Raw genomic sequence first — 15,702 nt, forward strand, 5'->3', positions numbered from 1 at the left:
CCTAACCATAATAATAATAATCTTTACCATAATCATCATCCCACTTGAGACCACTGGTATTATCAATGCAACTGAAAAGTTGTGCCAGAGACATTCTATTGATCCCTATKCCACACTCAGAACCGGAAGCAGTTCCTGTCTTCTATCATACAGAGCGGCGCCTGACAGGTCTCACAGTGCCAGTTGGTCTTGCACAGACAATAGTTCTTCCTGCCCACGGTTTCTCTTTGAGAGATGTCAATAGTGGTAAGATCATTAGTGTGCACAGGACAGCAAAATAGTTTTACTTCCTGTTGTTCCTCAAGCCAAAATGACGTTTAATGAAACTCTGCGCCTGTTTTTGAGAATTAAACTCAATTTTTCCCCCCCCATATTCCATCCAAGGATGGGTAGGGTATGGGTTGTACTTTATATGCCTCTTGAAAACTTCTGCTACGAGATCCTTTTTATTCATGTGCCAAACTCTGAAGCAGTTTCTGTCTGGTATCATACAGAGTGCTACCTGACAGGACTCACACTGCCAGTTGGTCTGGCTTTCCTTGCACAGACAACATTTCTTCCTGCCACTAGATTTTCTTTGAGAGGTGTCAACAGTGGTAGGATCAATTATGGGTACAGGGTAGCATGGTCGCTTCACTTCCACCAATTCCTTCTCTTCTTCTGGTTGATCTTCTTCTTCCTCCTCCTCCTCCTCCTCCGAAGACTCWTCTTCAGCCTCCTCCTGCTTACCAATGTCAGCAAGCTGCAGGCACAGCTGCTCCCTGAACTGCTTGTGGGTCATTGGCTTTTTCTTCTTCATCTGGGCCATGTCCTTCTGCAGGAGGAAGCTGTTCACCACAGCAATGTCTACAAAGTGGAAGAAGAAGGTCTTGTACCACTTCATGGTTTTGTGGGCCACACTGTAGCATTTGATAAGGGCATCAGACAGGTCCACACCCCCCATATACTTGTTGTACGGCTTGATTGCCTCTGGGACGGGTATGCACTGTGTTGTCCAGGATCCATTTTTGCTCTGTTTCCTGATTTTGACCTGCTCCCCTGCAAATGCCTTATGAATAGTGGTACACATGGTGACTGGTTGTGCGCCCATCCACTTGGTGAARAGCAGCTCCCCGTCACGGAGCCAGCGGATGGTTCCTTTCTCTGCTCGAGCAGGCATGCTGTTCTCTCGGATGCCCACACGGATTTCACGTATGGTTCCACATGCTCCCAATTTCATTTTGTACAGGTCACGGAAGAAAGTTGTGCTGGTGAAGAAGTTATCAACATAAATGTGGTATCCTGTGCCCAAGTAAGGCACCTTCAACAGGTTCATGGCAACATCATAGCTCTCCCCTTTGCCTGAAGCAGATGGGTTTTTGGTCATAAAGACATTGAAGTCGCAGGTATAGCCATTTCTTGAATCTGCTAAAACATACAGCTTGAATCCATACCTGTAGGGCTTGGATTTAATGTATTGTTTGAGGCTGTGGCGGGCCTTGGAGTGCACCATGCGCTCATCAATGGAAAGATTCTGGAATGGGTGGTARAAGGCCCTGCATGCATCCAAAATCTGGTCTTTGAGAGGTTTGATTCTCATGAGCCGATCATACCCTGCAGTCCCCTTCTTCTTGTCGTTTTCCTCATCCTCTGCTGGGTCACTCATGTGCAGTGAATAGGTGATTGCCCGAAATCTTGTCATAGTCATGACTGTACAACAAAAAGGAAGACAATATATTCTGTTTCGATTCCAGTAGTCTGATACAGTGTGCACATTCAGCAGACCCATATAGATTACAATGCTGAGGTATTTGTACATTTCCTCCACAGATACAGGTTTCCATGGTTCTTTGATTCCATGTTCTTGTCTTCTCTTGGCATTCTTGTTGGTGTTTGAGCAGAGAGTATCAACAATGTCATTACTGAAGAAGAGCTGGAAGAGCTCTAGAACAGTGTAGTTCTTTGAAGTGTCTAGCTGGGGTCCAGGAGTCCTAGCTGGTTCAAAAGGTAACAGTTTATGCTCTTGGTCTGGTTCATCCTCAGTCCTCCACTTCCTCTCTGACCCACTGAAAAGAGGTGTGGCTGCATGAGCTCTGTTTTTGGATTTGGCAGGGCTGGGTGTCCAGGGGGGAGAGGATGGAGGCCTGGCCTTCCTTTGCGGTGCTGCTTTTGGGCTAGAGATGAGTTTTGTTATTTTTGAAGCCCTGCTCTCGATGACTTCTGTATCAGGGGGAAGGTCTTCTCCATCTTCCTCACTTGACTCTGAAGCTTCTATCTTAGGGCGAGAGGAGATGCCCCTTACCCTGAGCCGTGTCATAATTGGAGGAGAGTCATCTCCCCCTCTAGTCTCTGTAACTTCTGTCCCATCTGGAGGGTATTCATCCTCCTCTATAGTCTCTGTAACTTCTGTCCTGTTGGGAGTGAAGTCATCTCCCCTTCTAGTTTCTGTAACATCTGTTCCATTGGGAGGGGATTCATCCCCCTCCATAGCCTCTGAAGGTTCCGTCAGATAAGGAAGGTCTTCATTCTCATCTCTGAAAAACAATTAATAAAATAATAGAATATGTTTTAGGTGGTGCCATACATATAAACAGCATCATTGTGACAATCTGGTTTCTACCAACTTACTTAGAGAAAGGTTGGGTTTGTTGATAAAATTACAGATTTATGCAAAATTACAGATTTAGGAAAATAATACTGAATGGAGAGCTTGACAGTCCATAAGGCCAATATGATAGGTTTTCTAACCCGTTTTATATTGTTTGTTTACAAATACATTTTATACAGTTCAACTAAGCCCATGAGACATTAGTGTTATTTTTCAAGAATCAATAGATATACACTACCGGTCAAAAGTTTTAGAACACCTACTCATTCAAGAGTTTTTCTTTATTTTTTACATTGTAGAATAATAGTGAATACATCAAAACTATGAAATAACACATATGGAATCATGTAGTAACCAAAAAATTATAATATTTTAGATTCTTCAAAGTAGCCACCCTTTGTCTTGATGACAGCTTTGCACTCTCTTGACATTCTCTCAACCAGCTTCACCTGGAATGCTTTTCCAAAAGTCTTGGAGTTCCCTCATATGCTGAGCACTTGTTGGCAGCTTATCCTTCACTCTGCGGTCCAACTCATCCTAAACCATCTCAATTTGGTTGAAGTCGGGGGATTGTGGAGGCCAGGTCATCTGATGCAGCACTCCATCAATCTCCTTCTTGGTAAAATAGCCCCTACATAGCCTGGAGGTGTGTTGGGTCATTGTCCTGTTGAAAAACAAACCAGATGGGATGGCGTATTACTGCAGAATACTGTGGTAGCCGTTCTGGTTAAGTGTGCTTTGAATTCTAAATAAATCACAGACAGTGTCACCAGCAAAGCACCCCCACACCATAACACCTCCTCCTCCATGCTTTACGGTGGGAAATGCACATGCGGAGATCATCCGTTCACCCACCGCACGTCTCACAAAGACAAGGCGGTTGGAACCAAAAATCTCCAATTTGGACTCTAGACCAAAGGACAAATTTCCACCGGTCTAATGTCCATTGCTCATGTTTCTTGGCCCAAGCAAGTCTCTTCTTCCTATTGGTGTCCTTTAGTAGTGGTTTCTTTGCAGAAATTCGACCATGAAGGCCTGACTCACGCAGTCTCCTCTGAACAGTTGATGTTGAGATGTGTCTGCTCTGAAGCATTTATTTGGGCTACAATCTGAGGTAAAGTTAATTGCTGATTTCTGAGGCTGGTAACTCTAATGAACTTATACTCTGCAGCAGAGTTAACTCTGCGTCTTCCTTTCCTGTGGCGGTCCTCATGAGAGCCAGTTTCATCATAGCGCTTGATGGTTTTGAGACTGCACTTGAAGAAACTCTCAAAGTTCTTGACATTTTCCATATTGACTGACCTTCATGTCTTAAAGTAATGATGGATTGTCGTTTCTCTTTGCTTATTTGAACTGTTCTTTCCATAATATATACTTGGTCTTTTACCTAAAAAGGCTATATTCTGTATACCACCCCTACCTTGTCACAACACAACTGATTGGCTCAAACACATTAAGAAGGAAAGAAATTCCACAAATTTACTTTTAACAAGGCACACCTGTTAATTGAAATGTATTCCAGGTGACTACCTCATGAAGTTGGTTGAGAGAATTCCAAGAGTGTGCAAAGCTGTCATCAAGGCAAAGGGTGGCTAGTTGAAGTATCTAAAATATATTTTGATTTGTTTAACACTTTTTTGGTTACTACATGATTCCATGTGTTATTTCATAGTTTTGACATCTTCACTATTATTCCACAATGTAGAAAAAAATWAAGAACAACCCTTGAATTAGTGGGTGTCCTAAAACTTTTGACTGGTAGTGTATATAATTTACAAACTATAAATATCACACTGGGTGTGGTAATTTCAATAAATAAAAATGCAAATGACTCAATATCAAAATGTGTAAAATGGGTGTTAGAACATTAAAGATATTTAATCAAACAATACTGAGTGGATGCTTAAATTAAAATGCTATCCACTCTGAATAATGTAATAGTTCAACTCACAGGTCCAAAAGTCGATCCATCTCCTCTTCAAAGATGGAATCTAGAAATGAATCGTTGCTGTCACATCCCTGAAATTCTCCATCAGAATTAATTTCTCCCGCTTCCTTTCCATTATCATCTTGAACAACGCTGCTGTTCTCAGGTTGCATTGCCTTCTTCCTGGAAGGCATTTCAGACAAAAACAATGGAAATGAATTCACACAAATTAAGTGGGAGCCCAAGACTGGAGCACAGAGCAAACAATTGATCATATGATGCATGTTCTCAACTCATTAACTGTGTGTGCGATATTTCTAAATGCCAGTAGATTGATCAACATCAAATGTGGAGAAGGGGAGCAAAGACTGGAGTCATACCAGATTTGTAGCTTGCAGCAATAGGAGTCAAGGTGCAGACAAAAATCACAAGAAAGTCAAGAAATATAGGTGTGACTCTTGCCCTCAGGACCACCCTATGAAGGCTAAAATGTAATGTATTTAATCAGCAAGGTATATTAAAATAGATTAATCTGGGTGTGACTCACTATCTTGCTGTTTTGTGCAATCGTTGATAAAAAACAGCTTTTCCTGTTTGTGATAAAATACTTCCATAGAGACGGAATGCAGAACCATTCATTTGCATTAGAACATATTTTTGCATTTTATGTGACGTAATGGTTATAAATGGTCATTTTTTGGAATACGTGTTCTTTGGGAGAAGTATTTTAACATGTTTGCAATTTATATGAAAGTACTTCAGGCATACTACCTCTTATCGCATTCAGAGAGGGAGCGTTTGTCCTGCACCTCCTCCAGCTCCATCTTGGCTGTTTGTCCACTGCCTGAAGCCAAAACACATGATCGCAGCCATAACGTCATTCTACCAAACCCATATGGTTCCACAGCAGCACTAGGGCCTTTCGGTTATATATGCTTAATATTTACGTTTCTAACATGTTACATCACCCGAACACCATCCCACATTTTTACTAGAGATATGCACCTCTGTTATTACCTCTCTCTTCCGCCGCTGCTCAACACAGAGTTCGCACAACAACGCAACCAAAAACAACACAAAGCACATACACGCCACCTACCAATTCTACTTCTTCTTTTTTGGTATTTTGACTGTCAGCATACAGATGTAATAGGTGCATGCCGCCACCTACTGTATTGCCTATGTATCAGCCTACTATTCGGAGGTATGAATTCATAGAGTACAACAGTATGAGCCACAACACCCATAAAACCTAGCGGTCAATCAAGGAAATTGTTCCAATCGTTTTTCCACCATTCATGTTTCCCCTAGGGGATTTTAGAAACAATTAAAATGAGGACTATGTTTTGTGTAGACTTACCCTGGCGTGACGTTTTGATAACCAACTAAATCTCTCTAGGACAAGGTGACTTTTATCAATATATTCGCCTGAATTTATCCCGACAAAAATGAAACGCTAATTAGGCTATCATAAAGAACTACAAATGCCATGATGTAACTCTGGACGAGACTGACTAATCGAGACAAAGGTAAAAATCTCTGGATTAACTATCTAATGTTAGCTACATTTTGTAATTAATAAATTGGCTACATTTCTTTAAATTGTCAATTCTGTGAACTGCCTTGTGCAAGTTTTACATTGACACAATATCTGTTAGGAAGGTGTCAGCTAGGGATGGCGGGCAGGAGYTCGCAAGGATTTGTAGTATTGCATTATGTCTACTTTGATACTAATTAGCATTTTCGATTTGGAGAGTAAATAGTGCCGAATATACGGATAAAAGTCACCTTGTCCGAGAGAGATTTACATGGTTATCAAAACGTCACGTTCGTTCAACACTATCGTTCAAAACATCATGTAAACTCTTCTGCAGTAAAATCTTGTACACCAAAGTACTTCTCTGCAGCTGCCACCACAACATCTATCCTCTGTGATTTATGTTCCATTCCTGCGGTACTATTGACAACCATGGCCATGAACGCCCCAAAAATATATCTTATTGAAGCACAAGTTGTTTTTATCACTCTCTATTGGCCTCGTCCTACTCACAGGGATCCTCTTAGAATCCCTCACCCTGGATCTATCTTCCTCTCTTCACTGCCTCAGCAGTCAACACCTTCTGTACTACTCTGATCCTGGCAACCTCAACCTGCCTTTCTCTCACCGGACACCTCTGATCTCCAGCACCATGGGTACCCCTACAGTTTACACATACAACTTTTTCCACTGATACTACACATTCCTTTGTCTCATGTCCTCCTGCACACTTCTCACATCTAGGAATCTCTCTCCTACACACTGCTGCCACATGACCATAAGATTGACACCTAAAACACCRTAATGGGTTCGGGGAAAAAGCTCTCACGGGATAACTGACACATCCTAACTTGACTTTATCTGGTAAAGACATGCATCAAAATGTAGTAGTACAGACAGTGTATTGTCTGTTTAACAACGCTCTCCACCGGTCTGCATCACACCAAACAGCGGGCGTCACAGACACCGGGAAACTTCAACTTCAGCTGACCTTCCTCAACACTTAACGCCACTCCAGTTATCACTCCTTTCAACGGCACCCTGCTCTGGAGAGGAAAGCAAGTCACAGTTCTCCTCCCCAATCGCGTGGTGCGGAGCGCACGCTCCCTCTGGACAGCAGAAATGCAAAAAATCTACATGATTCCGCTTCAAGTCACTTTCACAGCCCCCCCCACACATCTTCCAGCGACCATACCGCCATCATCTTCTGCTTAATCAGATCTTCCAGAAGACATGTGCATTCCCCAATTCCATATTATTTACTTATATGTTCCACTTTTCAAGATTTTGTTGAACATTGCAGATAGAAATAACATGAATAGAGCTGATGTGAGTCCTTATTCCATATGTCAGAGAGGCATGTTTGTGCTACATAGCCTATTTCTATCTGAACGTTCCAAAGCRTTGCGTCCTGCTGAACAGGAGTGTAATTATTATCCAAACAGTTGCAATGAAAACTAGAGTTTTCATGTAGTTCCCTCCCTGTTTCGTTCCGTTTGCTTTCATTTAAGAAAACGTTTTGCAACAGAATCGGTGTAATGAATACATCCCAGTTCTTTGGGGTCGAAGAAAGCTGTAAAAACAGTCAATAGATGCGTCTTTTAAGGCCTTTGTATTATCTGTAATTTGTTGTTCTTGTTTGTTTGTATACTGGTCTTTTGTGGAGTGCAAATAACCTTGGCGTGACCCTGGACAACACCCTGTTGTTCTCTGCAAACATCAAAGCAGTGACTCACTCCTGCAGGTTCATACTCTACAACATCCGTAGAGTACAACCCTACCTCACACAGGAAGCGGCGCAGGTCCTAATCCAGGCACTTGTCATCTCCCGTCTGGATTACTGCAACTCGCTGTTGGCTGTGCTCCCTGCTTGTACCATCAATTTCATTTTTATTTTTATTTAACCTTTTATTCAACTAGGCAAATCAAATCCCTGCAATTTATCCAGAACGCTGCAACCCGCCAGGTTTTCAACCCTCTCAAGTTCTCCCATGTCACCCCGCTACTCCGCACACTCTACTGGCTTCCAGTCTAAGCTCGCATCCACTACAAGACCATGGTGCTTGCCTACAAAGCAGCAAGAGGAATTGCCCCTYTCTCTCTTGAGGCTATGCTCAAACCCTACACCCCAACCCAAGCACTCTGTTCTGCAACCTCTGGTCTTTTGGCCCTTCCACCCCTATGGGAGGGCAGCTCCCGCTCAGCCCAGTACAAGCTCTTCTCTGTCCTGGCACCCCAATGGTGGAACAAGCTGAAGCTAGGACAGCAGTCCCAGMCATCTYCCCAAAAGCATCTGATATGTCATAAATGTAAAAAATTKGGCCATGTGTCAAGTTTTTGCAAACAGAATATCATTATTGAAGACTCACAGCTGAAACATTGCAGGGAATACTGTCTGAATATGCTTCCCCCTCTCAGGTTCCAGAGCCTGTGTAGGGATCTGAGTACATTTTACTAAGTGAAGGAGTACATTGACTTTTGATTCGTTTTTTTGAGAATAATGATTTATTTTTATTAAGTGTCTCCGTTTTTACCCCCACCCAGTAGGTGTCGGCAATACACCTTTTGGGATGTAACCAAACAAAAAAACTTGGGAGTAAAAAGAAATACTGCACGGAATGCCCGCCCGTCACATAATGACGTAGACGAGATGTTTTCAGTTTGGCCACGAATTCGCGCGTCCATCATCTTGAGAACGATATGAAACATGCTTGCTAAGCTACATAGTTTGTTGTGTTGTGAAGAAGAGGAAGCGCTTGTGAAGATCACATGGCCAAAGTTTCCACTGCTCTCCAGGTGTACACTATTTTTGTCCAACAGCAGTATCTTACCAGTGTCTAGAATAGGTGCTACACCAAGCCAGACCATCCCTGCCACGTTCACTAGCTATTTGTTAGCTACACGCGTTGGGAAGCATCTGAGCACACTTGGCAAAGGTAAATTGTTAATGTGTGATTCCATTCTGCCATTGTTCAGTTGTTGTAATAACGTGGTGTCTATGTCATGGCGGTAACAATAGCTAGTTATGTTAGCTAGCTAACGTGCTTTCACAAGGCAAACCGCGGGGGAGTGGTTTCTATTTTGGCGCGGAAATCGCAACAATGTATCAATCTATGGGTAACTGAATTTCATCCAATTGGCGACAGATTATCATGCGAATATTCTATCATCCGTATAGCTGAAGAAAACATGCACATTTCCTCACCAGTGGTGTTTCCACACAAAGGATTTGTTGAGGATAAAATTAAGTGGGCGATAACTTAGTGCACACAAGGTACTTGTGTTTACATCGCATTTTCAACTCTACGGATAGTTTTGTCACAAACTGTTGCGTTTAATAGCAAATGTGCTCTAGTCGTCAATTTGCAGATACAGTGGTGGTAAAGTACCCCTTCATGTGCATTTTACCAGCAAGCCTATGGTCTCATGAGTCTTCTCTTGTACCCCCTGTGGATAGGCTATGCACCCCCAGGGGTCCTAGTACCCCTGGTTGGGAATCACTGGTCTACATGATGATATTATTATAGTTAAGAGCGAGAATATTTTTATTTGTCAAATGACAGGCAAGCATCGATCATCATGTCACCAGAATAAGTCCCTCTATTTGTTGGAAAGGAGCATCAAGATCACTGTGCACTTTCACCACCCTGCGAAGTTCATAATTTATTTCATCTGTAGCCTAATAAACTGCATGGTTTCCTGAGTYATAGTGGGAGGACCACACACCATATCATCACGTGACCCCAAGTTTACTTCRATATGATGGTTATTATATCAATATTTACACATAAAGGTGTTTCCACAACCATTTCTTGCATAATCGAAAAGATTTGGYATGGGTCCTCAGATCCTCAAAAGGTTTTACAGCTGCAGCATCGACAGCATCCTGACTGGTTGCGTCACTGCCTGGTATGTCAACTGCTCGGCCTCTGACCGCAAGGCACTACAGAGGSTTGTGCGTATGGCCCAGTACATCACCGGGGCCAAGCTTCCTGCCATCCAGGACCTCTATACCAGGCGGTGTCAGAGGAAGGCCCTAAAAATTGTCAGACTCCAGCCACCCTAGCCATAGACTGTTCTCTCTGCTACTGCACGGCAAGCGGTACCGGAGCACCAAGTGTAGGTCCAAGAGGCTTTTAAACAGCTTCCCCCAAGCAATAAGACTCCGGAACATCTATTCAAATGGCTACCCAGACTTTGCATTGCCCCCCCTTTCTATGCTGCTGCTACTCTTATCTATGCATAATCACTTTAACTCTACCTACATGTACATATTACCTCCATCTCGACACCGGTGCCCACGCACATTGACTGTACCAGTACCCCCTGTATATAGCCTCGCTATTGTTATTTTACTGCTGCTCTTTCATTATTTGTTACTTGTATCTCTTACTATTTTAGGTATTTTCTTAACTGCATTGTTGGTTAAGGGTTTGTTAGTAAGCATTCCACTGTTGTATTCAGCGCATGTGTCAAATAAAATCTGATATGATTTAATACATTTTACCGACATACTGATCCCACCATGTCAAATGAATAAATTATCTCTTGCCATTTATAAAATTGTACCTGTTTCACAGCTCATTATTTGTTTTCTACGGTATGCCTTTACTGGGATAAACTGTGGATAAGAAACATGGTTTATGATTATGAATCAGCTGGGCTTTTTTTCCGACTATGTTGTGTGGTTTAAGATGGTTCATATGATTTCACCATACAGGAGGAAAATAGACTTTAAATTCCCATGTGCATGACTGACAACAGTTGATAATCAAACATTTTATAATAAATCAAATAACCTTAATAAATCAAAAAATAACCTTAAACAGTGCAAGGGCAGACATTTTACTTTTGGGGATTTCCACCCTCCTTTTCGATTTGATACTTAAGTGTGTTATCTAGTCAGTATACAACCATTATTCTTCCCTAAAATCAGACTTCAATACCAATTATTGGTATACAGTCAAACAAAGCACTGCAAAATCAGAGCCATTTTTACAAACCAGAATGTTGAATAAAATGATATTTACATTTACTCTGGGTTGTTGGTGCGGTTGGTCCTTCAGCTGCTCAAAATTTGAGACTAAATATCCACAGGAAAGTATTGTTTACCTGACTTTTAGAGTGTCGGTACTGAAATAGAAATTTCTATCACCTGGCACATGCGCAAAACCATGTAAATACCTGTTAGTATGCACACATGGCGTACATGTACTCTTGTGCACGTGCCTTCAGTCATGAGCAAACATCTTGATCGCCACACACACAGACCCGCGTTTTGAAGTTGATTTAGTAATATTTTACTGTGTCAAATTTCAACCAGGTGAAGAACCAACACCACGGACAATCAATCGGCAGAGTAGGTTCAAATATAATTTTATTCAACATTCATGACAGACAAGGAACGTTTTGTTGTTTTTCTATGTAAATGTGCATAGTGTTGCCTACACAATTGAAGGCATCGCCGTTTCGTGACTAACTTATTCATTACATTGAGCCATTGGACTTTAGCCTTGACGCAAATACCCTGACGACTGCCCCAATTTTCTAAATCCAAATACGCCTCAGGTGATACAGTTTTGGAAACATTTGGAACTTAACTTTCATATACAGTGCCTTCAGAAAGTATTCACACCCCTTTACTTTTTCACATTTTGTTGTGTTACAGCCTACATTTTAAATTGATTACATTTTGATTTTGTCACTGATCTACACACAATACCCCATAATCTCAAAATAAAACAAAAGCTGAAATGTCCTGAGTTAATAAGTATTCAACCCCTTTTTTATAGCAAGCCTAAATAAATTCCRGAGTAAAAATCTGCTTAACAAATTGCATAATAACTTGCATGGACTCATTCCGTGCCCAATAATAGTGGTTAACATGGTTTTTGAATAACTACCCTCATCTCTGTACCCCACACATACAACTGCCGAGCAGGGAATTTCAAGCACAGATTCAACAACACAGTCCAGGGCGATATTCCAATGCCTTGCAAAGAAGGTCACCTAATGGTACATGTGTATGTAAAAANGGCCCAGTACATCACCGGGGCCAAGCTTCCTGCCATCCAGGACCTCTATACCAGGCGGTGTCAGAGGAAGGCCCTAAAAATTGTCAGACTCCAGCCACCCTAGCCATAGACTGTTCTCTCTGCTACTGCACGGCAAGCGGTACCGGAGCACCAAGTGTAGGTCCAAGAGGCTTTTAAACAGCTTCCCCCAAGCAATAAGACTCCGGAACATCTATTCAAATGGCTACCCAGACTTTGCATTGCCCCCCCTTTCTATGCTGCTGCTACTCTTATCTATGCATAATCACTTTAACTCTACCTACATGTACATATTACCTCCATCTCGACACCGGTGCCCACGCACATTGACTGTACCAGTACCCCCTGTATATAGCCTCGCTATTGTTATTTTACTGCTGCTCTTTCATTATTTGTTACTTGTATCTCTTACTATTTTAGGTATTTTCTTAACTGCATTGTTGGTTAAGGGTTTGTTAGTAAGCATTCCACTGTTGTATTCAGCGCATGTGTCAAATAAAATCTGATATGATTTAATACATTTTACCGACATACTGATCCCACCATGTCAAATGAATAAATTATCTCTTGCCATTTATAAAATTGTACCTGTTTCACAGCTCATTATTTGTTTTCTACGGTATGCCTTTACTGGGATAAACTGTGGATAAGAAACATGGTTTATGATTATGAATCAGCTGGGCTTTTTTTCCGACTATGTTGTGTGGTTTAAGATGGTTCATATGATTTCACCATACAGGAGGAAAATAGACTTTAAATTCCCATGTGCATGACTGACAACAGTTGATAATCAAACATTTTATAATAAATCAAATAACCTTAATAAATCAAAAAATAACCTTAAACAGTGCAAGGGCAGACATTTTACTTTTGGGGATTTCCACCCTCCTTTTCGATTTGATACTTAAGTGTGTTATCTAGTCAGTATACAACCATTATTCTTCCCTAAAATCAGACTTCAATACCAATTATTGGTATACAGTCAAACAAAGCACTGCAAAATCAGAGCCATTTTTACAAACCAGAATGTTGAATAAAATGATATTTACATTTACTCTGGGTTGTTGGTGCGGTTGGTCCTTCAGCTGCTCAAAATTTGAGACTAAATATCCACAGGAAAGTATTGTTTACCTGACTTTTAGAGTGTCGGTACTGAAATAGAAATTTCTATCACCTGGCACATGCGCAAAACCATGTAAATACCTGTTAGTATGCACACATGGCGTACATGTACTCTTGTGCACGTGCCTTCAGTCATGAGCAAACATCTTGATCGCCACACACACAGACCCGCGTTTTGAAGTTGATTTAGTAATATTTTACTGTGTCAAATTTCAACCAGGTGAAGAACCAACACCACGGACAATCAATCGGCAGAGTAGGTTCAAATATAATTTTATTCAACATTCATGACAGACAAGGAACGTTTTGTTGTTTTTCTATGTAAATGTGCATAGTGTTGCCTACACAATTGAAGGCATCGCCGTTTCGTGACTAACTTATTCATTACATTGAGCCATTGGACTTTAGCCTTGACGCAAATACCCTGACGACTGCCCCAATTTTCTAAATCCAAATACGCCTCAGGTGATACAGTTTTGGAAACATTTGGAACTTAACTTTCATATACAGTGCCTTCAGAAAGTATTCACACCCCTTTACTTTTTCACATTTTGTTGTGTTACAGCCTACATTTKAAATTGATTACATTTTGATTTTGTCACTGATCTACACACAATACCCCATAATCTCAAAATAAAACAAAAGCTGAAATGTCCTGAGTTAATAAGTATTCAACCCCTTTTTTATAGCAAGCCTAAATAAATTCCRGAGTAAAAATCTGCTTAACAAATTGCATAATAACTTGCATGGACTCATTCCGTGCCCAATAATAGTGGTTAACATGGTTTTTGAATAACTACCCTCATCTCTGTACCCCACACATACAACTGTAAGGTCCCTCAGTCGAGCAGGGAATTTCAAGCACAGATTCAACAACACAGTCCAGGGCGATATTCCAATGCCTTGCAAAGAAGGTCACCTAATGGTACATGTGTATGTAAAAAAAAATATATATATATATTAATTTGGCTTTGGATGCTGTGTCAATACACCCAGTCACTACAAAGATACAGGCGTCCTTCCTAACTCAGTTGCCGGAGAGGAAGGAAACTGCTCAGGGATTTCACAATGAGGACAATGATGATTTTAAAACAGTTACATAGCTTAGTGGTTGTGATATGAGAACTGAGCATAGATCAACAACATTGGAGTTACTCCAGAATACTAACCTAAATGTGTAAAGAAGGAGCCTGTACAGAATAAAAAATATTCCAGAACATGCATCCTGTTTGCATCAAGGCACTTAAAATACAGCAAACATTGTGGCAAAGAAATTACCTTTTTGTCATGAATACAKAGTGTTATGTTCGGGGCAAACATGCTTCTACACCTGCATTGCTTGCTGTTTGGGGTTTTAGGCTGGGTTTCTGTATAGCACTTTGTGACATCGGCTGATGTAAAAAGGGATTTATAAATACATTTGATCTCATTGAGTCTTCATATTTTCAAGCATGATGGTGGCTGCATCATGTGTTGGGTATGCTTGTCATAGGCAAGGACTAGGGAGTTTTTTAGGATTAAAAGAAATAGAATACAGCTAAAAGCACAGGCAAAGTCCTAGAGGAAAGCCTGGATCAGTCTGCTTTCCAACAGACACAGGAATTCGGCTTTCAGCAGGAAATAACCTTAAACACAAGGCCAAATCTACACTGGAGTTGCTTACCAAGATGACATTTAATGTTCCTGAGTGGCCTAGTTATAGTCTTTGCTTAAATCGGCCTGAAAATCTATGGCAAGTAATGGTTGTCTAGGAATTATCAACAATCATCTTGACAGAGCTTGAAGCATTWAAAAAAAAWAATAATGGGCAAAAATATTGTACATTCCAGGTGTGCAAAGCTCTTAGTCTAACCCAAAAAGACTCATTGCTGTAATTGCCGCCAAATGTGCTTTTACAAAGTATTGRCTCGGGTGTGAATACTTTTGTAAATGAGATGTTACTTTATTTAATTCAATACATTCGCAAACATTTCTAAAAACATGTTTTCACTTTTYCCCCCTAGTCAGTTACAATGACGGCCTACCGGGGAACAACTGCCTTGTTCAGGGGCAGAATGACAGATTTTGTCAGCTTGGGGATTGGGGATTCGATCGATCCTTGGAGCTTGGGGATTCGATCCAGCAACCTTTCGGTTACTGGCCCAACGCTCTAACCACTAGAGCCACCCCACTACCTGCCACCCTTGAATTCAGGCAGTAAAACAACAATGTGGATTAAGTCAAATGGCATGAATACTTTCTGAAGGCACTGGAAATTAGAGAAATCWAATTCAAAAGATGCACTTACTGTACGCAGTTAAGGAAAGTTTCACCCGGCTGTATTTTGAGAAACAGGATCAAGACAGAAATGTGGAATGCGAGCGGAAGGTGGTGTGGCGGTGTGTGAAAACAGCTGGGTGCAACTTTGCACAGTAAGTGTATCTTTGTATTTKAAGGATTTTTTTCTCTCTCGCTGTTATGAAAGTTTAAGTTCCGG

The 15,702-nt window shown here is 41.2% G+C and overlaps 1 protein-coding gene and 1 long non-coding RNA gene across 7 annotated transcripts; one reads left to right on the forward strand and one right to left on the reverse strand.

Moving 5' to 3' along the window:
- On the reverse strand, nucleotides 1–5,685 carry LOC111979407 (piggyBac transposable element-derived protein 4). Of its 6 annotated transcripts, none has more exons than XM_024009921.2 (4): nucleotides 5,614–5,685; nucleotides 5,286–5,358; nucleotides 4,539–4,697; nucleotides 1–2,513 (listed from the first exon to the last, which is right to left on the reverse strand). In XM_024009921.2, the coding sequence occupies exons 2-4, from the start codon at nucleotides 5,336–5,338 to the stop codon at nucleotides 284–286; spliced, it is 2,442 nt and encodes an 813-aa protein (XP_023865689.1). In that variant the 5' UTR covers nucleotides 5,339–5,358; nucleotides 5,614–5,685; the 3' UTR covers nucleotides 1–283. The 6 variants fall into 6 exon arrangements, with proteins under 6 accessions (XP_023865689.1, XP_070305060.1, XP_023865688.1 ...); XM_070448959.1 differs by having other exon boundaries at nucleotides 4,895–5,358; nucleotides 5,614–5,634; XM_024009920.2 differs by having other exon boundaries at nucleotides 5,520–5,634.
- Nucleotides 5,686–7,961: 2,276 nt separating this feature from the next.
- LOC139029297 (uncharacterized) lies at nucleotides 7,962–10,617 on the forward strand. Its single transcript, XR_011481596.1, has 2 exons — nucleotides 7,962–8,987; nucleotides 9,899–10,617. It is a non-coding gene; the product is annotated as an uncharacterized lncRNA (long non-coding RNA).
- The last annotated feature ends 5,085 nt before the right edge of the window (nucleotides 10,618–15,702 follow it).

This window comes from Salvelinus sp. IW2-2015, linkage group LG19, assembly GCF_002910315.2.
Source record: "Salvelinus sp. IW2-2015 linkage group LG19, ASM291031v2, whole genome shotgun sequence".
NCBI lineage: Eukaryota > Metazoa > Chordata > Actinopteri > Salmoniformes > Salmonidae > Salvelinus > Salvelinus sp. IW2-2015.